Source organism: Melanotaenia boesemani, chromosome 19 (genome assembly GCF_017639745.1).
Source record: "Melanotaenia boesemani isolate fMelBoe1 chromosome 19, fMelBoe1.pri, whole genome shotgun sequence".
NCBI lineage: Eukaryota > Metazoa > Chordata > Actinopteri > Atheriniformes > Melanotaeniidae > Melanotaenia > Melanotaenia boesemani.
This window is the reverse complement of record NC_055700.1, coordinates 26,169,699-26,192,250: the sequence shown is the minus strand read 5'-3', so window position 1 is coordinate 26,192,250 and position 22,552 is coordinate 26,169,699. Positions and strand designations below refer to the sequence as shown.

Here is a 22,552-nt window from a genome sequence, read left to right as displayed (position 1 = left end):
TTCTTCTAGGTGGACTTCATGCTAGTGTGCAATGACAGTGAGACTTGGAGGGGTGTGATAGGGAGGGACAACCCCCCTGATCTGAATCTGAGTGGTATGTCATTATTGGACTGCTGTCTTTGTAAAGTAGTTGGGCCAGTGGAAGAAACAAACTCAGCAGTATTTCTTCATGAAGAGCGATTTATGAATCCAATTTGCATCCAGAGTATAATCCAAAAAGCGAACACACATTCTCCTCTTTCTTACTCTCTAGTGCTCTCTCTCTCTAAACACACTCTAAACCATTTTCCTCCCACTTGGTCTACTCTGGGAAATTACCCACACCTGTAGTTCTGAAGTGTTGGGTTGGCCACTCCCAAACTTCTAGCCTGTAATATGGGTTCAAACACAGAACAATGTTAAACATGAGTATAATGACAGATGCCACACACTGTCTACACAAATAACCCCCGGATATCATATATTGCAGGGTTGCATAAGAGAAAAAGAAGAAATAAAGTCTAAACAAATCGTAGGGACAAGTGGTGAACAACTACAGACTCACCCACTTTGTCATAGTCGTCATCGTGGATCGTCCATAACGAATACCACGTTCAGGCATGAGTGTCCACATGTCCACTTGGCACCAGGACCGACTTTGTAGTCATATCATTGAACTTGTGGCTCATGTCTTGGACACTCGAGTACCCTGTTGGAAAAAGTTTCAACTCCCATCTCCGGCAAAGCTTCAAGCACCTCCTGGTTGAAGCAGGGGACATTGAGTCCGAGTAGGCTGAAAAAAAATCACCTGTAGAGCAGAGGGGGAGACAGAGACGGAGAGACAAGCACTTACAGGAAATGAGAGAGACAGAAACAGCAGAGAAGCACCGAGAGACAGACGGGACAGGAGGAGAGAGACCCTGCTGAGAGACAGTCAGGTGGTAAACGGTACTGTTTAACCATGGCCGACTGCAGGGTGGGTCCCCTTAAAAATCATAATAAAAGGTCTTATTGTCTTCTAGTTTACAATTTCAAAATAGTTAATAATCAGTCAGTTTGCCTGAAAGAAGGCGCAGAGAGAACATCTGCAGTAACAACAATGATGGATGGTCTTTGAGGACCCTTTCACTCCTCTGAAACTGTGCAGTATGGTTTAGTCCACACCCACACCGACTTGATCAACAGTTAAACAGAGAAGCCAGAGGACAAAGTCATGTATTTCAGAGAGAGAAAGAACATCGCGTAAGAAAATGAAGTAAGGGGGCAGCAGCTTCTTGTTTATTTCTTATAGAAGAGAGGTGAGCAGTACATTAACTAAGACAGTTTGAGCTCATATCAGCATGTTAGGGTTAATTTAGGGAGAACACAGATTGATTATGATCAGAAATTCATCAAAGTTAATACTGCAAATCATTTTACTTTTACTTTTTCAGACCAATAAAAAACAATTCAACTTTAAATCGATATTTTAGTGTCAATGTATTCACTGTAATTTCAGGATTGTGAAGATGCCCCTGACATCATGTTATCTGAAAAACTGGATGCACCAGACCCCAAAATCTGAAATGTAATGACTAACTGTCATTTTTAAATTTATCAAAAGAAACAGAGGAGAATACTCCTTATTTAAGGCCATAACGAATTATAAATTAGTCAGCACCCCTACTGTTGGTGCTTTTGAGTCAGATTTAATACCTTATAAAATATATAACCTGGAAAAAGTGTTGTCTTATAATTATTACTGAATTACTTCATTTACCTCATTAACTAGAAAATAAGGCTGTGACATTAATCAGAAAGATGTCCAGTCTACATGTTTTAAGTCACCGAGTAGAATAAGTTTACAGTCAAACAAGAGGTACAATATAAAACATGACTCGTGTGTTTACTGGTGTAGCCTAACAAAAGGTTTATTGCATAACAATCATATAAATTGAACCTTTCGGTACCATTTTAACATTGTAACATCAGTATTAGCAAAGCTTGACATCGTGAACCACATGGTTCTCAGTTTCAGACACAGCAGGTCCATCATATGAGCTCATGCAGGCAGATAAGTTATTTAGTTTACAATCAATCATCTGTAGCTGATTCAACTGACAGAATCTCAGTAACTCTTACGTCTAGTAGCTTTTATTCTATTGTATGTCATCCAATAAGCATGTTCAAATAATCTTGTATCTATTTAGCTTTTATGGGGTCCGTTCTCCTTGTAGCAGAGTGAGACATTAAAGATGCGAGTGAAGAAATGGGAAGTGAAGGTAGTGACTGGACGTCAGACCGAATTAAAAGTGCTGCATGTCAACGCAGCTAGTGACAAGCGGAGCAGTTCATATTTACTATCTTTGTCTTATTCGATGGGAAAAGAATGCATGAGAACTAATAACCATGTCAGCATAGGGCCCAGAATTTTGTGCCCACCCAGCACAAGTCTATTGAAAAGATAATCTAATCAACACTGTGATTTAGTTGAAAAGAGAAAGGTATAAAGACGTCTTTTTCATGACGTAGAAAAGATGTTTGTATAAAAACCAGCATATTCCAACACAGTGTTGCAGAGCCTATCCTGAAGCAGTCACCAGGAAATTTCACATCAGCAGTTAACCCAGAGAGAACCCACACATTACTAGAACATGAGGGCATGCACAACCGAGCTGAGGCTCCAACCTGCAACTTTCTATGTGACAACAGTGCTAACCACTACACCACCATGTACCGGGTCTAATTGTGAAAGGTGAGGACATATTTTCACAACCAAGAAAAATGGTCCTCTTAAGGCTTTTTCAGTAAATCAATGATCATAAAATATAATGCATTTAAAATATTTCAAAACATTTTATACAACTTATCATGACAAACTTTTTTGTTCCACGTGAGACTGACAGTTTTCATTCAGCTGACTGCATCCTCCTCTTCTATATGTCAATAATGTTCAACTGGAACCAGGTCACGTTGGCTGGAGGGGACTCTTCTCACCAGCTGGGATTTCCATGCTGAGGAAAGAACCTGCAGTCATTCTCAAAGTGGCCCAAAGCAGCTGTCTGAGGTCCACTCCTGATAGCTTGCTCTGCTTATTGTTGTTTGCAAAGTATAAGCTGCCGTTTGCAGAAACCCAGAACTCCAGTTCTGAACCTGAATGACAGCAGGACTCTGGGAGAGGAGCAGCCCAGTGGCCGGGATTGTCGGTGAGGCTGGAGATAGGTTAGCTGGGCAGAGGTAGAGATCTGGCTGAGGGTGACATGTTGGTGAAGCAAACATACAAGACTCCTTGTAAAGAGACAAACCTTTCTGTACTCTCAGACAAATTCTCTCCTGGATCTTCACTGGGTGGCTGCTAAATACCAGCCCATACCATTCTTGAATGTTTTCTTTTCCCTCTCAGGACAAGGGGAGCAAAATCTGTGTTGAATCTTGAGGAGCAAGGCATGTATTCATGAGGTAGATTTCTAAAATTCAGATTTATAAAGATATAATTTTCACAAAGATCAACATCAGCATTACCTTGAAGGCCAAATGGTGCCTAACTGAGTCCTGGTCATTGGGCCTGTTTACATGTCGACAGCATAATCTGATGCTTTATCAGACAACGGCAGATTTATCTAATTTATCTGATTTATTTCTTTTGTGGGGAAAAAACAGGTCTTCCGTTAAAAAGACTAAAGTAGCCTCATCACAACATGAGTGGAGCACAAAAGGAAATTATGATGGTGTTACGACCCCTTCTTCTTTTGTGGCTTTGTTAATTATGTTTGTGTGCAGGTGCAGCTGGAGTATTCGGCGGGGCGTATATAAGACCCGCCTACAATCGGCCTGGGCTTCTTTCTTTGCTCCGCTCCCAGGCCGGACCTGCGCCGTTGCACCTCGCGTTTGTGTTTGGTTTAGTTCTACATCATACAACACTGCCTGCATTATATTTGTACACACAACCAAGCACGCCCTGACATTACTGATATTGCAGACAATCACACTTCATAATTATATTATTTTGTCTTAAGTTTTGGTTTAATAAATAATTATAATTGGTTTTCTTGGTTGTTCGGCGTTGTTTTGTTATAACCGTACGGCTGGTTGTAACAAATGGGGGCTCGTCCTTCTTGTTCTCGGGTTTTTGTGTTCTCGTTGGGTGCGCCGTGGTTGTTCTTTTGAGTGTGCGTTGGGTGGTTTGTTTTGGTTGTTCTTTGTTTGGTGTTTGGCGCCTGCGGCTGTCTTTGTTGGCGGAGGGAAGAGCCCGCGGTGACGTCGTTGGCTGGGAGTGGAGTTTCGTTTGGCCGGGGTGAGTTGATTGCTTTTTGCGGCTTAGCCGGTCGGTTGCAGGCTCGGTGCCCCGGTTAGGTGTGGAGACGTTGCTCCTTTGGGCTTCGTCTGTGTTTTTTTTTTGTTAGTGTCGCGGGGACGCGGTTAGTGTTCGCTGCGCCAGCAGTGATCTCGGGGGCACGTCCGCGGGGTTTGAGGGGGTGATCTGTGTAGATTGCCTCGCGTCCCCGCTGGTTTTCAGTGCGTAAGTACCCGCCGCTGGCCTGCGTGAAGACTAGGGTTGAGCTTGGTGTTAGGTTAGGTAAGTTTTGTTAGGCAGGTGTGGTAGCGGGGCATTGGGTCTGCTGCTGTTTGTTGGTGCCGTTTTTGCCGTTTGGCCTGCGGTGTTTGTGTTGTGTGGGGAAATCATGGTGACTGTGTCGGAGTTTTTTCGCTCTCCTTCGCTGGAATTTTTGGAGGAGTGTACAAAGGATCAGCTGCTGGAGATTGGTCGTTATTATGGCGTTGAGATTGATAGCAAACGTCTTAAGGAGAATTTTAAGGCCATCCTGATTGCCAATTTGACGGAGAAAGGTGTTTTTTTGGCTAAGCCTCCGTCGGATTCTTTGCCGGGTGCAGCTTCGCTGACGCCGGGTGCGGTTTCGTTACCGCCGGGTTTGACGTTTGAGCAGCAAAGGGAATTGCTGCACTTACAGTTTGAGATTGAACGCGTGAAGTTGGAGTCAATAAGGGAAAGCAGGCACAGTGACGCTGCGGTGCGCTCGTTGTCGGGTTCCTCTGCTGCCGACACTTTTGATGTTCTTGGTAACTTGCGCCTTTTGCCTCAGTTTCAGGAGAACGATCCGGACTCTTTTTTCCTGATTTTCGAGCGGTTGGCCGACGCACGTAAGTGGGACAGTTCGGCGCGCGCTCTGTTGTTGCAGTGCGTTCTGGTGGGCCGCGCTCAGGAGGCGTTTTCTGTGCTGTCCGTGTCGGATAGCCAGGATTATGTTAAGGTGAAGGCGGCTGTTTTGCAGGCTTATGAGCTGGTGCCTGAGGCATACCGACAGCGGTTTCGGTCTTGCGGAAAGGCCGCTGGGCAGAGTTATCTCGAGTTTGCTCGAGATTTGAAGTTGCATTTCACGCGCTGGTGCTCAGCTGCGAAAGTGGCTGATTTTGAGCGGCTGTGTGAGTTGATTCTCTTGGAACAGCTGAAGGATTCGGTGCCGTGTGTGGTTGCCACGTACATCTGTGAGCAAAAGGCCGAGACGGTGGCTGTGGCTGCGGCGCTGGCGGATGACTATGTTTTGACTCATAAGTCCCAGTTTCTGTATAGTGATGGGCCTTCTCCGGGTAGTGGGCGTGGTGAGTGCCGAGCTGCGTCCGTGCGTCTTGGGGATGTGTCGTCTGACGCGCGTGCCGGGGCGGACGTGTGCCACTACTGCCGTGAGAGGGGCCACTGGAAGGGGGATTGTCCTGTGTTGTCATCTAGGGGGAAAACCTCGGCACAGAATGTTAATCCGACCGCGTTTGCAGATCCGGGTGGTTCTCCTGTTGCCGCTGCTGGAGTGTGCACTTCATTTCCTTTGCATGTCCCCGACGCGCTGGATTCGTATGCCCCTTTTATTCGGACTGGGTTCGTGTCCTTGACAGGTGGCGCGAAGACTCCTATTCGGATTCTGAGAGACACGGGTGCGTATGATTCGTATGTCGTGGGTTCGGTCCTCCCGTTCTCTTCCCGTTCGGCTACTGGTGATTATGTTGTGGGTCGTGGCATGGGCTTGACGACGTTGCCTACTCCGTTGCATAGAGTGGTTTTGGACTGTGAGCTGGTGCGTGGGGAAGTGTCTGTGGGCGTGCGGGCCGCGTTGCCCGTGGATGGAATTCATTTTATTTTGGGGAATGGCCTGGCGGGCGGCCGTGTTTGGTCTGCTGATCCCTTCTTGCTGCGCGCTGCCGGTTCGCTTGTTGGTGACAGTGGTGTTCGTGTGACAGCCTCCCCTGTGGTTGCGCTGTGTCCGTCTGTTCAGGGGGGTGGGTTGTCTCCGCCTCCTAGGGTGTTTCCAGCGTGTGCCGATATGCGTGCTATGTGCGCGGCTTCGCAGGATGCGGTCGCTGTGAGGGAGGACGTTGCTTTGTCTGTGGCAGATTTTCCTCTTGAGGTGTCTCACGAGGAGTTGGTCCGGGAACAGCGTGCTGATCCGTCTTTGACAGTGGCCTTTGGTCTGGCTGTCCCAGGGGCGGCAATAGCAAGCGTGGCGAGTGGGTACTTTGTGCATGATGGTTTATTGTTTCGGAAGTGGACATTTGGGGGCGACCGGGCGCGTGAGGTTGTGTTTCAGCTGGTGGTTCCATCTATATTTCGCACTGTTGTCCTCGGAGTTGCTCATGACGACTCTGGTCATTTTGGTGTGCGGAAAACATATTTGCATCTCCGCAGGCATTTTTTCTGGCCGGGGGCGAAAAAAGATGTGTCTGCTTTTCTTAAAACGTGCCGGGTCGTCCGTTCCGGTGCCGGATGACCCCTGCTGTGTTCGGTCGGGGCGTGACATTGCTAGAGCTGATGCGTTGTCGAGGGCTCCTGTGGTTCGGTCTGTGGGTTCCCTGGTGTGTGGTGGTTGCCCTGTTTCTCACCTTCTCTTCCCCTTTAGGTGCCGGTGGAGGTGATGGTGAGGGTAAATTTGGTTGGGTGTTTGTACACGTTTGTTTTTGTTTTGGTTTTGTTTCGGTGGTTCACGGGGATGACTCCCCATGACCCCCGTTTTTATGGGGGGTGGTGTTACGACCCCTTCTTCTTTTGTGGCTTTGTTAATTATGTTTGTGTGCAGGTGCAGCTGGAGTATTCGGCGGGGCGTATATAAGACCCGCCTACAATCGGCCTGGGCTTCTTTCTTTGCTCCGCTCCCAGGCCGGACCTGCGCCGTTGCACCTCGCGTTTGTGTTTGGTTTAGTTCTACATCATACAACACTGCCTGCATTATATTTGTACACACAACCAAGCACGCCCTGACATTACTGATATTGCAGACAATCACACTTCATAATTATATTATTTTGTCTTAAGTTTTGGTTTAATAAATAATTATAATTGGTTTTCTTGGTTGTTCGGCGTTGTTTTGTTATAACCGTACGGCTGGTTGTAACAATGGCGTGCAGCAGCTGGACATTGGAGTATAAACGGAGTAAAGTAATGATTTCTCCATTAAATGGGAAAATATGATTTGTGTTTTAATTTTTTACTAGACTGATTGTGATCAATTTTACATTATGAATCTTGTCATTTTCTTTGCAAAGTTCCACATTCAGTAATATAAATTCCTACAAAGTAAGATACTTTTTCTTGTTTTGGTTAAATAAATAGAATCATATATTTCAATCATTTCTAAAAACACGAATCCCAAGCAATGAGATCCTATAATGCATATTGTAATGTCTCTTTTTGAGCTGTAGCCATGTTCTCATCTGGTATTTGTTTGCTCTGGTTTTTTTTCCACACACACACACACACACACACACACACACACACACACATATATATCTCATAAAAATACTCTTACCAGGCCAGTCATTGCATATCATTGCATATTAGGACAACATGCTGAAAGTTTGTTGCACTAAGTTATAACTTTGAGGTATTTTTAGTAATTTTGAGGTTTGTATTGTTGTTAAGAAAAGCACTGCACATCCTAATGTCCTATCATATAATTACCAGATGTGATGACTGGAAAGTTAAGTGACCATACACAAAAAACTCTGAAAAAACTTCGGATTGACCTCAAAGCTGTTGTTTTGATGTTACCAATAAAGTATCACAAGTGTTTTCCCCAAATAATGTACATCTTGACATATAATGGCTTTCAGAGTATTTGTCTTTTTTATTAATCCTAAACGTCATTTGAATTAAACGATTAATCAAGAAATAGTATTATATAATTTTTCAAATACAAATAAAGCTATTTATATTCTGTCATTTTATACTAAATATTACACATGATAACAGAAACATCGCCCTCGAACAAATAACTTGGAAGGCGGAACTAAAGAGCGGCTGCACCAACACGGAATATTTTTGTGTAGGACTTCAGAATACGGAAGTGAAGCACCGTTCCTCTTCTGTTTATGTTTTCATCCTTGTTTGGATAAGAAACGTTTCTCTTTTGAAGAAAATGGCAGTAAGCGCAGTTCACCTTGAGTCAGACGCCTTTCTGGTGTGCATGAACCACGCGCTGAGCACAGAGAAGGAGGAAGTGATGGGTTTGTGTATCGGAGAGGTAGAAGTCACCCGCATCGTCCACATCCACTCCGTCATCATTCTCCGCCGCTCGGACAAGAGGAAAGATCGGGTAGAGATCTCCCCGGAGCAGCTCTCGGCAGCCTCCACGGAGGCGGAACGACTGGCCGACATAACCGGCAGGCCGATGCGGGTGGTCGGCTGGTATCACTCCCACCCGCACATCACGGTGTGGCCCTCCCACGTCGACGTGCGGACCCAGGCTATGTACCAGATGCTGGACCAGGGTTTCGTCGGTCTCATCTTCTCCTGCTTCATCGAAGACAAAAACACAAAGACGGGCCGGGTGCTGTACACTTGCTTCCAGTCCGTCCAAGGCCAGAAGGGCTCCGAGTACGAGCGGGTGGAGATCCCGATTCACGTCGTGCCCCGCGAAGCCATCGGGAAGGTGTGCCTGGAGTCGGCCGTGGAGCTGCCGCGGATCCTGTGTCAAGAAGAGCAGGACACTTACCGTAAAATCCACAGCTTGGCGCACCTGGACCCCGTCACCAAGATCCACAACGGCTCGGTGTTCACCAAGAACTTGTGCAGCCAGATGTCGGCGGTGAGCGGGCCGCTGCTGCAGTGGCTGGAGGACCGGCTGGAGCAGAACAAGCAGAGCATCGTGGAGCTCCAGCAGGAGAAGGAGAAGCTGCTACAGGAGCTGGCTGCTCTGTGAGCAGGAGGTTTAATCCTGGATGATATGTTCGGCTTGTTTTTCGCTCTGGACAGTTTTCTTACTCCTCTTTCTGGTGACGGACTTCTTTATTTTTTGCAAACTATAAAAAGCCCCTGAAGTGTGAAGAACAGTTGACATCAGACTTCCAGTCTTTATAAAAATCTATTCATAAAGTATATTATTTTATTTTAAATTGTTTATTTGCAAGAGGAATTTGGTAAATATCTTGTTCAAATGTAAAAAAAAAAAAAGTTTGAGATTTCCTGTAATAAATAATCTTATTATTCTGTTAATGAATCTGTGACCGGCTCTTGTAATCGGAGGTTCGACTCTTCTCAAAGATTCGACTCGTCCGAGTCGTCTCCTTTGCCCGCCAAATGGCTCTTTATTTGGTATCACAGTAGCTATATTTTTATTTACATAAAAATCTACCTACTGTCTAATATATATATATATATATGTATATATGTAAAATCTTTAACAAGCAACTGAACACAGAGCCACACCAAGCAAATCGAGTAAATAAAGGCTGAAACACTAAAGTCTGAACATTAAGACACTTAGGATTTACGAATTTCTCCACTTTTTCTTGGCACACTTGTAATAATCGTCTGGCTCTCTGGTCTGTACCACTACGCTTCCTGTTCTCTGAGAGGAAGAGAGAACTCTTTTATTACTCCAAACGAACCAATAACCAACCAGCCAATAACTTTGCATGTTTCGTCTTCATTACATCATGGTACAGTCTTTCCTCGCATGTAATTAAACGCATGGTGTGCCAATCAAAATAAAGTTCTTCTAAAGATTCGGCTCTCTTAGACAGGGACAATTTCTTCTCTTTCACAACTCTTAGAGCCGGTTCATTCATGAACAGCACATCACCACCAGTGGCAAAAGTCTGAATGCAACCCCTCAGAAAATCTTTGGTCCAAAAGTCTAAAAGTATTTGAAAGAGAAAAAACAAAAGAATTGTTATTTGCAAAACTTTGGTATTATTACTGTAACTAATCATTTTTCTAAATTTCAAACCCTTTGAGCTTTTTTTTTTTTTTTTTTAATTTATTTCGCCCAGTCTGCATGTGCAAACAAGAAATTTGACTCCAGTGAATTTAGCTCTCATACTTTCATCACAAAAAGTGAAGAATAAATTAAAATAAAAGCAAATATAAAACAGACATAGATAAAAACAGAACATTAACATAGTATTTACAGGCTGAGGTAGTGCAGGTATGTGTAAATATGCCTCAGCGTGTTATTCATCAGGATAAAGGCCTGGTGGAAGAAACTGTCTGTTTCTGGTGGTTTTGGCGTGCAGTGCTTTGTAGAGCCTACCAGACGGGAGGAGTTTAAAACGTTTGTGTGCAGGGTGTGAGGGGTCTGACGAGATGTCACTGGCCTGTTTCCTGACTTTGGGCAGGTACAAGACCTGGATGGAGGGAAGGTGAATCCAGTTGTCTTCGCTGCAGACTTGATTGTCCTTTACAGTCTGCGTCTGTCCAGTTTGGTGGCTGATCCAGACCAGACCGTGATGCAGAGTACAGACGGGATGATGGCGGTGTAAATGGTGATCCTGTGGCAGGCTGGGTGAAATGAGTGGTTTCGGCATGGTGTAAAAAGTAGTTCCAAGGTGATGTTCGGCACGGTGTAAAAAGTAGTTCCAGGGTGATGTTCAGCATGGTGTAGCATCCCCTCTTTTTCTAACAACTGTTTGGAAACATCTGGGATGTGAGGAGACCAGTTGGAGTTTTAGGAGAGGAATATTGTCCCATTCTGGTCTGATGCAGGATTCTAGCTGCTCTCCAGTCCTGGACCTTGGTTGCTGGATTTCTGCTTCCATGATGCTCCAGATGTTGTGTACTGGTGAAAGGTCTGGACTGCAGGCAGGCCAGTTCAGCAGCCGGACTCTTCTCCTGTGAAGCCATGCTGCTGTGATGGATGCAGGATGTGGTTCAGCATCGTCTTGCTGAAATCTGCAAGGCCTTCCATGAAAGAGACGTCTGGATGGGAGCAGATGTTGCTCTAAAACCTCCATGTACTTTTCAGCATTGATGGAGCTTCACAGATGTGGAAGCTGCCCACGCCATAGGCACTAATGCAGCCCCATCCCATCAGAGATGCAGCTTTTCACCTGTCCACTGATAACAAGCTGGATGCTCCCTCTCCTCTTTAGTCTGCAGGACACACCGTCCATGCTTTCCATAAACTAGTTCACATCTTCATCCAGGTTTCTGCTTTGCCTCAAACCATTTTAAATGAGCTTTGGTCCAGAGAAGACGGCACTGGTTCTGGATCCTGTTTACATCTGGCTTCTTCGTTGCATGATGGAGCTTTAACCTGCATTTGTGGATTTCAGGGTGAACTGTGTTCACAGACAGTGATTCCTGGAGGTCTTCCTGAGCCCATGCTGTGGTTTTCAGTAGAGTCATGTCTGATTTTAATGCAGTGCTGCTGGATGACCCCAAGATCACCAGCATCTAGTTTGACTTTTGGCCTTGTCCCATGTGTACAGAGATTCTTTTTTATTATCTGAATCTTTTAGATGATATTATACACAAAGAAGTGGAAACTTTAAAGTCTTCACAATTCTATGTTGAGGAACTTTTTCCTGAAATTATTTCACAATTTTTAGACCCATTTTGTCTCAAGTTAATGAACGTCTGTCCATCTCTGAAGACTCTGAAGACTCTGCTTCTCTGAAATGCTCCTTTTACTTGTCATGTTACTGATCTCTTGCCAATTTACCTAATTAGTTGTCAAAAGCTCCTCCAGGCATTTTTATTTGTTCCAGTTACTTTATCAGCCTTTTGTGGCTCTTGTTAAAACATTTTTGAGAAGTGTTTCTGCTACCATATCCAAAATGACCTCACATTTTCCATGAAATATTAAAATGTCTCAGTTTAGTGCCCTGAACCCCAGGACACCACACCAACCTATCAGGGTCTGAATGTCTATACAAGCACTTAAATATATACTTAGAATGCTGTGTTAATGTGTGAACGTGGCATGTTCTGGTAAAGTTGTTTGAGTGATCAGATAAGACATCATCAGGAAGTGTTTCCATGACAACAGCCTCCTCTGGGACTTCCTGTAGTCTGAATTTCTGTGTTGTTTTGTTTTTAACATGCAAATAAGAACAAGGACCGAAAACAATTTGAATACCTGAAGGGTTTCCATATCACATCCACCGTCAGCCAGGAGGAGAAAATCTGGAAATAATTTTACCACTTTTCATCTTGGGTGACTCATTACCTGTCATGTCCATGTTTTACCACCGGGTGTCCATCTTGGTTCAGTAGCAGTTGTTATCTGACACAAGTATGTTTGAATTCTTGAGATTCTTTCATTTTCACCCTGAACAAAGACCCAATCAGATTAATGGATTATGGTAATAATGTATTTATTGATCAGAAAATGGTTACACTGTATCTTTAAATCACTTTTATGAAAATATTCACATTTAAAAAGTCTTTAAAACAAAACAGACTGTAGCCTATGAAAGAGTATTTGGCTGAAATCAACACTTCCATCTCAATGCAGCAGAGAATAAAAATAAATGAAGAAAAACACAGAAAATTTTAATCTACTCAAATTACAATGAGGTTACCCCCTTTTTGGAGTAACAGGTGGGGTTGATCTGATAACAGTTTAATATATATATATATATACATATATATATATATATATATATGACACAAACAAATGCAATAGATACTGTAGATATCATAACAGCAAACAAGCAATAACCTTGTATTAATAATAATGATAATAGTAATAATAATATATAATATATAATTCCTTTGTGTGACTCATACCAAAACACAAAAGCCAAAAAGCTGCATGAGGAACAAGGATGAGTATCGAGGATCTGAAATCAGAGTCAGCTTCGACTGCAACAACTGCAGCTTACGTAAGCTAACTAAACAAAACTGTGGATCCTAAACCTAAGAAATAATATGCTCTAAAACCAGCGTAGAGCGGCTCAGTGAACGTGGTCTGGACTCTGTGGAGGAGAGTCATGGTGTCAGCGACGGTGTAAAAGGAGAGAAGACCTGCCCTGTGGTCCAGATACACTCCTATTCTGGAGCACTCTGGACCTGAGAAGGAAGTGCTGATGCTGTCATAAGTAAATTCATATTTATTATCTAAACACAACAACACCCAGGACTGACCATTGTTTCCAAATTCACTGTCATCTCCTGCTCTGCTTATACTATTGTATGCCACTGCTATGTAAGCACCCAGCCCGCTCCACTCCACCTCCCAGTAATGACGTCCAGTCAGAGCTTCTCTACTCAGGACTTGAGACCGGTTCATAAACCTCTCAGAGTGCTTTGGATGCATTTGTTTTTTACTCACATACGCTGCTTTTCTGTCTCCTTCAGACAATAAAAGCTTCATGTTTACAGTGTTTGGATCCAGCGTGATATGCTGGGCATGCTGTAGGAACTCATCTCTGGTCTTGGGCTCTGGTTGAGGCAGTAACACATCCACATTGGTCAGTGTGTGTACAACTCCCGGCCATTCTTCTCTGAGGATGCTGTGCAGCTTAGCTTTCACTCCTGACACAGTCTTTGTCACGTCCTCAAAGTACTGCAGAGTACGATGTTTGTGGAGGAACAACTCTGCAGACTCATTCGGTTCTGAAAGAAAAGGGAGCATGCGCAGGAACTGGGTGTGATCCTCTGTTTGAAAAAGCTGCTGCAGTTCAGCTTCGTTTGTTTTCAGCTCAGCGATTTCCTGCTTCAGCTGTTGCAGAAGCTCTCTGACTCGACTGACCTCAGTTTTCTGTTGGTTTCTGATCTGCTGCTTAATATCAGAACGTTTGCTTTCAATGAGATGAATCAGCTCGGTGAAGATTATATCATTGTCCCCCACAGCTTTATCAGCAGAGAGATTGATGGCTTCTATTTCCTGCTGCAGCACGTTCACGTCTTTCTCTTTGTGCTGAATTTGTTGCTTGATTTTTTGAAAATTTGGCTCCAGCTGTTCTTGCTTGTCTGTCCTCTCTGCTGCAGCTGAGGCTGTTTTATGGCCATTGTGTTCATTCAAGGAGCACAGAGAACAGATACACTGCTGATCGGTGCAGCAGAAAAGCCTCATCACCTCACCATGGTGAGGGCAGATGCTCTCCTGAAAATTCTTGGAAGGATTGACCAGCTGGTGCTTCTTTAATGCAGGTGTATTATAGTGAGGCTGAAGGTGCTGCTCACAAAAAGAAACCACACACTGCAGACAGGACTTGACGGCTTTCAGTTTCCTCCCAGTGCAGAAATCACAGGCCACATCTCCAGCTCTGGTGTAGCAGTGATCAGGCGGTGCAGCCTGGAGTCTTGTCCTCTTCATTTCCTCCACCAGTTCAGCCAGCATGGTGTTTTTTACCAAATTCGGCCTCAGTGTGAAGGTCTGTCTGCACTGAGGACAGCTGTAAATGTCCTTCCTACTTTCCTCATCCCAATGTCTGTTAATACACCTCATGCAGTAGTTGTGTCCACAGGGAATCGTCACTGGATCCTTCAGTGGATCCAAACATATTGAACAGCAGAGCGCTTCCCAGCTGAACGCTGAATCTTCCATCTCACTGCTCGAACAACGTGAGTGACTGCTGGCAAATGTTAGAGCGATATAAAACAAAGAAGGAAGAACTCCCAGCTTATACTAATTCCAGAAAGAGGAGTGGTTTCTAATAAATCATTTTACTTCCTGCTTTATTAGGGCACCAACAAACTCCACTCCACCATTTTCTTTCTTTCTTTCTGTCTTTCTTTCTTTCTTTCTGTCTTTCTTTCTTTTTCTTTCTCTCTTTCTTTCTTTTTAGTAAAGGTGACAGAAACTGTGGATGGGACGAGTCCTCACTGACGTTGCTAGACTTTTTGCATATCAGCAGGCATTTAATTACATCATCACAAAGTTTTGTTTATCTGTTGAACCAGCTTGGCAAGTTTTCTAAAAAGATACAGTTTCGATTTGCTATCTTTACCATGAGAAGTAATGGAAGACTATGTGCCCATTCATCCATTTTCTATACCACTTAGTCCAGTTTATGTTTGCAGGGAAGCTGGAGCCTATACCAGCAATTAGTAGTGAGAGGCAGGTACACCTGGACAGGTCTCCAGTCCATTGCATGGCAACTATATGACCTTTTGCTCAGAAATAATCTATCTGAAGAGCTTCAGTCAGGATTTAGAGCACATTAGAGCACAGAAACAGCACTGGTTTTAAAACTTGTTCTGTTCAGCATTGTAGCAAACAGAATGATGGTCTGGCTGCTGTGTTATGCAGAACAAATTTGCTGTGCCAAGACAGGCTTTATGGGTATAAGACTCCTCTTGATAATCTCCTTTTTTAATTTCTTTATTTGTATAAATATATTGTTTTAACTTATTTGTTTGGTATTATGGAATTTGTGTAATCTTGCTGGGCCTGACAGTAGGGGACAGAAGAAAGACAAAAAAGGACAGAAGTAAAAAGGAAAGTGAAAAAAGGAAGTAGAGACAAAGATACAGCGAATAGAAGCAATGACCCTTTAATCCAACGTAACACCAGACAACCAGCTGCTACACTTCTACAGAACAACAACAACAGCAAGGTGTATCACAGCAAAAACCAAAGTACCAAAGACACACCAAAATAAATAAGGAAATAAAGAAATAAAAACCCTAAACAAAAATAGCTTGTGTATAAATCCACTGGACTCCAAGATCGGTTATTACATTCTTTGTAATACATAATAGATACTGCATCTAAAAATACATTGTACACTCTTTGACAGTGGTGGAGACACTCCTCACCCGCTTCTGGTCCCTGGCTCTGAGGGAGTCTCTGGTCGAGATGCTCCTCACCCGCTTCTGGTCCCTGGCTCTACTGTAATGGTTTATGGTTTTGGTTCTGACTTTGTGTTTAGTTTTGGTCATGTTTCTAGTTTTTGTTCTTGGTTTTTAGTGTTCAGGGCTTAGTTTTGTGTTTCTTTGGTTTCTGTTAATCTGTTCATGACTCATGTACGTCCCCTGTGTTTAATTTGTCAGTCTGTGTTTTTAAGCCCTGGCTTTTCAGTTACTCCTTGTCAGATCCTTATTTGGTTAACTCCCTGTTATGTGTGGTTCCCTGTGCTGCGGTTTGTAAATAAACCCTTTACTTGCACCGATCCTGCCTTCTGCCCGATTCTGCCTGCATTCGGGTCCTCATCTCCGCTGCCATTCCAATGGCTCGCTGTCAAACGTGGAAGACCTTTGTAAAACAGGGGTGTAAAGCTACAGTCCTTGCGAGCCACAATCCTGCAGGTTTTTGATGTTTCCCTGCACCAAAACCACCTGACTCATATTAATGAGTCATTGTGCAAAACTTCACAGGCTGTTGGATCCATTTAATTTGAGTCTTGTGTGTTGAAGCAGGAAACTGTGAAAACCTGCAGGACAAAGTGGACCGACTTTGGACAACCCTGATGTAAAACTTCTGATAGAAATACAGTCAGTCCAACACCCTTTAGATTCAATGTAGCTTGATGTTTTGCTCTTTTATGTTGGAAACAGAAGTTGTCCTTCATTAACCCTGAGATGAGCAGGTTTTATTAATTGTTGTGTTTCTCGTTTTCTCAAACCCTAAAATGAAAGTATCAAGAAAAACTATTATAACTGTTTTTATTGTATGAGGAATTTTACGAACATAAATTAATCCTTTTTTTCTGGAACTTTCAATCATTTTTCATGAACAATTCAGCAAATTAATATTAATACATCCATGTGTAATAAATATTTGTTTAATTTTAAAATTTTAAATGCATATGAAGTGCATATATTTTCTACTTCTATCCTTGATGAATCCACTCTTTGTCTACTGGGTGAGTTTTGACGGATTTTCTTTCCCAACATCGATGTCGCTCATTGGGGTTGGCAGACGCGTGATCGGGGGCAGTCGTCTGTGGCTGGGGGGCAAGACGTGGCCTCCCTGGTAAGACAAAAGGCAGATCTCTCTCTTAAGAGCCTCAATGTTTTGCGACTGTCGTTTCACCAGTTTCTGGAGCTTCGGTATCTCTTCCTGGTCCATACGTCTCCTGTGGCTGTGGGACTGCTGTCTGCCCTGCACACAAATGGGGAAAATACCTATTCAGTCTTTTCTTACTGTACCATCATGAAAATTAGTCTCCATACAGAATATACATTGTCAAATCAAAGCTGTGTCTGAGTAAAAGCGCACTAAAGTGTTTTGAATACGCACCTGATATTTAACTTAAAACAATGATGTGAAGGAATTAGAATTAGTCTTTTGGTTAAGTCTTTAAAGGTCTTTAACATAAACACAAATCAACAGAGGGGCACTCAACTTCAAGCAGCAGGCAGCCACGAGTTAGCTGCTAGCTGGTGAAGAAAGATGGATTAAAGAAAAGGATTTTTCCAGATTTTTGTCAGGAGTTGGTGGAGCTTAAATTAGAGCTGAAAAGAGTAACACTGGACTAATAAAATGGAAAGAAACACAATTTAAGTGTCTCTAGTTTTATGGATACATACGAAATTACTAACTTGTTAACAACTGAAAACATTCAGTCCAACGTCAGCAGTTATTAATCCCCTAAAAACCCATGTTTAAGTCTTAAACATTTAAAATGTTTGTCTCTAAATAAACTGAATCCGCCTATGTTATGGTTTTAAATCCCAATGATAGCCAAACGCAACAAGTTTCTTTTCCTCCTTTCTCTGTCCTTTCCGCCTACTTTCTGCTACTGTCATTTAGCTTGCTGGCATCAGTTCCTCACAGTATATGCAAATATCTGTACAGACCCACCCAGCACATAGTTAAGGATGCTTCCCAGATGTTCTCCATGAAACTTTCTGAGGTGATGTACTGCTAAATGAAAACAGAGATCCCAGCCTAGGCCCTGATGGCCGTTTGTTCATGATATGTCCTCCGCCATGTAAAAACAGCTTAAGAACATTAAACAAGGTTTAAAACTTGTTTTTCTCAGACAAGGAGTTTAACTTACAGCGAAGTCAGATGGTAAATGTTACTAATGAGTGTTGTGAACAATGTGTCTCGTGTTCTTTGCAAGAAAAATTAATTCCTCCCTCATTCATTCATCCTTTCATCCATCCACCCATCCATCCATCCATCCTTCTAGCCTCTCTCCAGCACCATCACCTGTCCATTTCTACTTTGTCAATCATTCATCTCTGTCATTCATTTATCCAGCTTTCTATTTTCCTCTTCATCCCTCATCCTTCATCCCATCTCAGCTTTTTATTCTCCTTAATTTCTTTCATCCAGGTTCCAACCAGGGGGTCCTAATTTAGTTTGGGTAACTGACATCCTGAGACGGGGGGACAGGGGTGCCCTGGTGGTGGTTAGACTGTGAAAGGAAATAGCCCTCACATTAAGTGGCTGATCATGCGATCAGGATCTCAGTCTCTTCAGCCTTGCCCTTGCTTAATGATGACTCCTCTTTAAACGTGTCCCTGCAGCATTCTGTGTGCCAGTCTTGCAGCAGCTAATAAAATGCTGAGCCCTCAGGTTGCATCCAGCCATCCTTGGCTTGGCAGCATTTCTTGGAGGTGTCTCGTTGTGGGCTGTGAGCTGTAGCTCGTGTGCATGGGGCTAGTCATAAGACACTGCAGGCGTGGAAGACAGCCCACCAGTTAGTTAAAGAGAGGCACAGAGTGGAAAACCTAAATGTTTTTTCTTTTTTAGTTTATTTTGGGAGAGAACCTGGGTGGGAGTTTCATAGGGCGTCGCCACAGTAGAAAGTGGGAGGAACATAAGGATTTTACTATTACTACATCCTCACTATTACACAAGTAAATTTGTATGTTTGTGATGACTATGTAGGGAGGGTGTAAAGAGGGGAAAACTATGTACATGATGTGTATGCATTTACATTTTTTACATCCTTACAAAACAACAACAAAAAGAACAAATTCGGAGAAACTGAGGTCGAATCTGACAGGAATATATCTCTGAATGACTTAAAGGTTGTACTGAGGCGCTGATCTCTGGAAGTACATTTGACAGATGGAAAAGCATGCTAGCACATCAGTTTAATTTAGAATTCATTTCCAAGTTTCCTCCACTTGGAAAGAAGCTACTTCACAGACGTTACCATTTTCTTCTGCCTGTCATTGAGTTTAAGCTTCAGTTCCCCCTCCTGGTCGTAGAGGTCGGTCATCCTGCGAAGAAGCTCTGTGTTTCTCCTGGTCACCTCCATCAGGGCATCCTGCGCCTCCTTAATCTTTGCCTGAATGATAATATAAAACCACACAATCAGATAACAAATAAAAAATAATGATTTTCAGTATTCTAAATGAGCAGGTGAACACACAGCTAACGTACATCCCACTGTTTGATCTCCTTGGCATTGGCTTTTTCTATGAGGAGTTTTTCCATTCTCAGCTCCTCCAGCCTTCTGTTCCCTGACTGCGTCTGCAAAGCGTCCAGATCCACTAGCTTCCCAAACTTGTTCATCATCAACTCATCGCACTGCAGCTCCATCTCTGCATTGACCCAACAAAGTAAATCAGTTGAGATGTGAGTGAATATATGAACATACACAAGCTGTATGTGGCTCTTACTCTGGATCTTGGCGGCCATGTCTTTGTTTTCCTGTATGAGTCTGATGTGTTGCTTGTGCGTCTGACGGGTCAGATCTTTCTGAATGAGCTTCTCCTCCTCCAGCTCCTCGATGCGTTTATGCAGCCTCTGCTGCTCCGTCTCGTCCAGCACCAACGCCTGGCTCAGGTCTGATGGCACTGAGCCGTCAACGACAAACTCAATCTGGTGAACACATGAAGGATTTCTGCTGCAGTAATCTGTTTTTCTGATTGGTCAAATCACCTTCTGTTCCAGGTTTTGAAGCACTGCTTCCCTGTTAAGAATCAATTGTGTGTGTCTGTTTGCTCATGTAATGTTGACTGATATGTTTTTGAGCATTCATGCATTTTTAACGTGAGCGACAGCATCCTTGAACTGTAAGGAATATAATGTATTTTACCATATAATGTACATAATGTCATTCAGTAGACATCAGAAGTATCTGTAGCTTCATGACTTAATAATGAATACTCAGAGTGTACCTAAGTATGATATAATTGCAACGATGTGTACAAATGCTACCTCACATACACTCAGCCACTTTATCAGCGCCACTTGTTTGATTGCATTTTAACACAAATAGCTTATCAGCCAATTACATGGCAGCAACTGAGTCCATTCAATAATGTAGACGTGGTCATGACTGACTTCAGTGCTCATGTGGGCAATGACAGCAAGACCTGGAGAGGTATGATTGGGAGAAATGGAACTCCTGATCTGAATCCAAGTGGTGTTTTGTTACTGGACTTCTGTGCTCGTCATGGACTGTCCATAACGAACACCATGTTCAGACATACGAGTGTCCACGTGTGCACTGGGTACCAGGACACTCGAGGTCGCAGTTCCATGATTGTCTTTGTAGTTGTATCATTAGACTTGCGGTCGCATGTCTTGGACACTCGGGTGAAGAGAGGGGCGGAGCTGTCAACTGATCACCACCTGGTGTTGAGTTGGCTCAGATGGTGGGGGAGGATGCCGGTCAGGCCTAGTAGACCCAAGCGTGTTGTGAGGGTCTGCTGGGAACATCTGGCAGAGTCCCCTGTCAGAAAGAGTTTAAACCCCATCTCCAGCAGAGCTTCACCCATGTCCCAGGTGAGGCAGGGGACTTGAGTCAGAGTGGGCTGTGTTCAGTGCCTCTATTGTTGAGGCGGCCAACTGGAGCTTTGGCTGTCGTGGGGGAAATCCCCGAATTTGTTGGTGGACACCAGCATTGAGGGATGCTGTCAAGCTGAAGACTGAGTACTATCGGGTCTTTTGGGCTTGTGGGACTCCATAGGCAGCTGATGGGTATCAGCAGGCTAAACGGAACATGGTTTCAGCGGTTGCTGAGCCAAAAACGTGGGTCTCTGCTTTTTGCAGATGATGTGGTTCTGTTGGCTTCATCAGCCTGTGATTGCCAGCTCTCGCTGGAGTTATTCAGAGCCGAGTGGGAAGCGGCTGGGATGAGAATCAGCACCTCCAAATCCGAGACCAAGGTCCTCAGGTGGAAAAGGGTGTAGTGCTTTCTCTAACCCGGGTCAGGAATGAGGTCCTGACCCAGGTGGAAGAGTTCAAGTATCTTGGGGTCTTGTTCACGAGTGAAGGAAGGATGGAGCATGAGATTGAAAGGTGGATCGGTGCGGCGTCTGCAGTGATGCGGACTCTGCATCGGTCTGTCGTGGTGAAGAAGGAGCTGAGCCAAAAGGTAAAGCTCTGCGTTCCTACTCTCACCTATGGTCACGACCTGTGGCTAGTGACCGAAGAAACAAGATCGTGAATACAAGTGATGATGGAAACGCATCAGGATCACCCCGGACAAGCTGGTGAATGTTGCCGGGGAGTCTGGGCTTCCCTGCTTAGGCAGCTGCCCCCTCGACCTGACCCTGGATAAGGGGTAGAAAATGGATGGATGGACATGGTCATGACAACTTGCTGAAGTTCAAACTGAGCAACAGACTGAGCAAGAAAGGGGATTTAAGAGACTATGAATGTAGCATGGTTGTTTGAGTATTTCAGAAGCTGCTGATCTACTGGGATTTTTACACACAACTAGGGTTTACAGAGAATGGCAAAAAAGAGAAAATATGTAGTAAGCAGCAGTAGTCTGGACCAAAATGTTTTGGGCAATCCTTTTCCCTTCAAAGGTCTCCTGGTAGCACAGCCAGACTGGCTTTAGACAGCACTTATGCTGGGGAGAAAGATCATTGTAACAGAATGGAAGTCAGCCACTTTGCCCCGTCAGAATAAGGTTCTCTGAGCTAGGCATCATAGCGGCACATGAAGGTATGCATATTAGAATTTTAATCAACTTTCTTTCCTATATTGGTAACCCCGGACACTTATTGCATCTATTTAGATAGAAAATTTACTATTGATACATGTTAATTAATTTCTCTGAAAAGGTATTTCACATGTTTTCTAATTTTGTTGCACTTGTTGCAATGATAGTAAAGTTCTATTCTATTCCATGTCCTCTCTTTTTTCTCTTCTCCATGTACCTTGTTTCCTGGTATTGCCTCAGTCAGCTGCTCATTTTGTTTTCCATTGTCAAGAATTTTGCACATTACTAATTATTGACTCTCTGTTGTTGTCTACGTTCTGTTGGCTTATATAAAATAATAAACGTTTAATCATAAAAAAGAACTGTGAATATATGCTTTCAGTTATGTTGATTCAGTGGACCTCCATTTACCTGGTCCAGTCTCAGAGGAATCACCACATCCAGTTCGTCTATTTTCTGCTGTTTCTCCTTGTTGATCAACTCCAAGTCATTTTCTACTACCTGACGACTCTTCTTTACCATTTTTTCCTGCAAGCATACACACACACACACACACAAA

At 43.6% G+C, this 22,552-nt stretch overlaps 3 protein-coding genes across 4 annotated transcripts in view; 1 reads left to right on the top strand and 2 right to left on the bottom strand.

The window, feature by feature from the left end:
* Positions 1-5,613: 5,613 nt before the first annotated feature.
* On the bottom strand, positions 5,614-7,111 carry LOC121630120. Its single transcript, XM_041970206.1, has 2 exons — positions 5,872-7,111; positions 5,614-5,799 (listed from the first exon to the last, which is right to left on the bottom strand). The coding sequence occupies exons 1-2, from the start codon at positions 6,489-6,491 to the stop codon at positions 5,790-5,792; spliced, it is 630 nt and encodes a 209-aa protein (XP_041826140.1). The 5' UTR covers positions 6,492-7,111; the 3' UTR covers positions 5,614-5,789.
* A 1,186-nt stretch (positions 7,112-8,297) lies between these two features.
* Positions 8,298-9,323, top strand: brcc3 (BRCA1/BRCA2-containing complex, subunit 3). Its single transcript, XM_041970859.1, has one exon. It carries the CDS (start codon positions 8,379-8,381, stop codon positions 9,159-9,161), a length of 783 nt encoding a protein of 260 aa, XP_041826793.1. The 5' UTR covers positions 8,298-8,378; the 3' UTR covers positions 9,162-9,323.
* Positions 9,324-15,842: 6,519 nt separating this feature from the next.
* The window catches only part of LOC121629914 (cilia- and flagella-associated protein 44), a 41,877-nt gene continuing 35,167 nt past the window's right edge, over positions 15,843-22,552 (bottom strand). The window contains exons 30-34 of one of the 2 annotated variants that reach the window (XM_041969829.1): positions 22,405-22,521; positions 19,715-19,916; positions 19,476-19,636; positions 19,246-19,380; positions 15,843-17,234 (exon numbers count right to left, since the gene is read on the bottom strand). In XM_041969829.1, coding sequence (XP_041825763.1) covers positions 16,989-17,234; positions 19,246-19,380; positions 19,476-19,636; positions 19,715-19,916; positions 22,405-22,521 — 861 coding nt within the window. In that variant the 3' untranslated portion in view covers positions 15,843-16,988. The remainder of the gene's footprint in view (positions 17,235-19,245; positions 19,381-19,475; positions 19,637-19,714; positions 19,917-22,404; positions 22,522-22,552) is intronic. The other variant, XM_041969828.1, reaches the window with a different exon arrangement.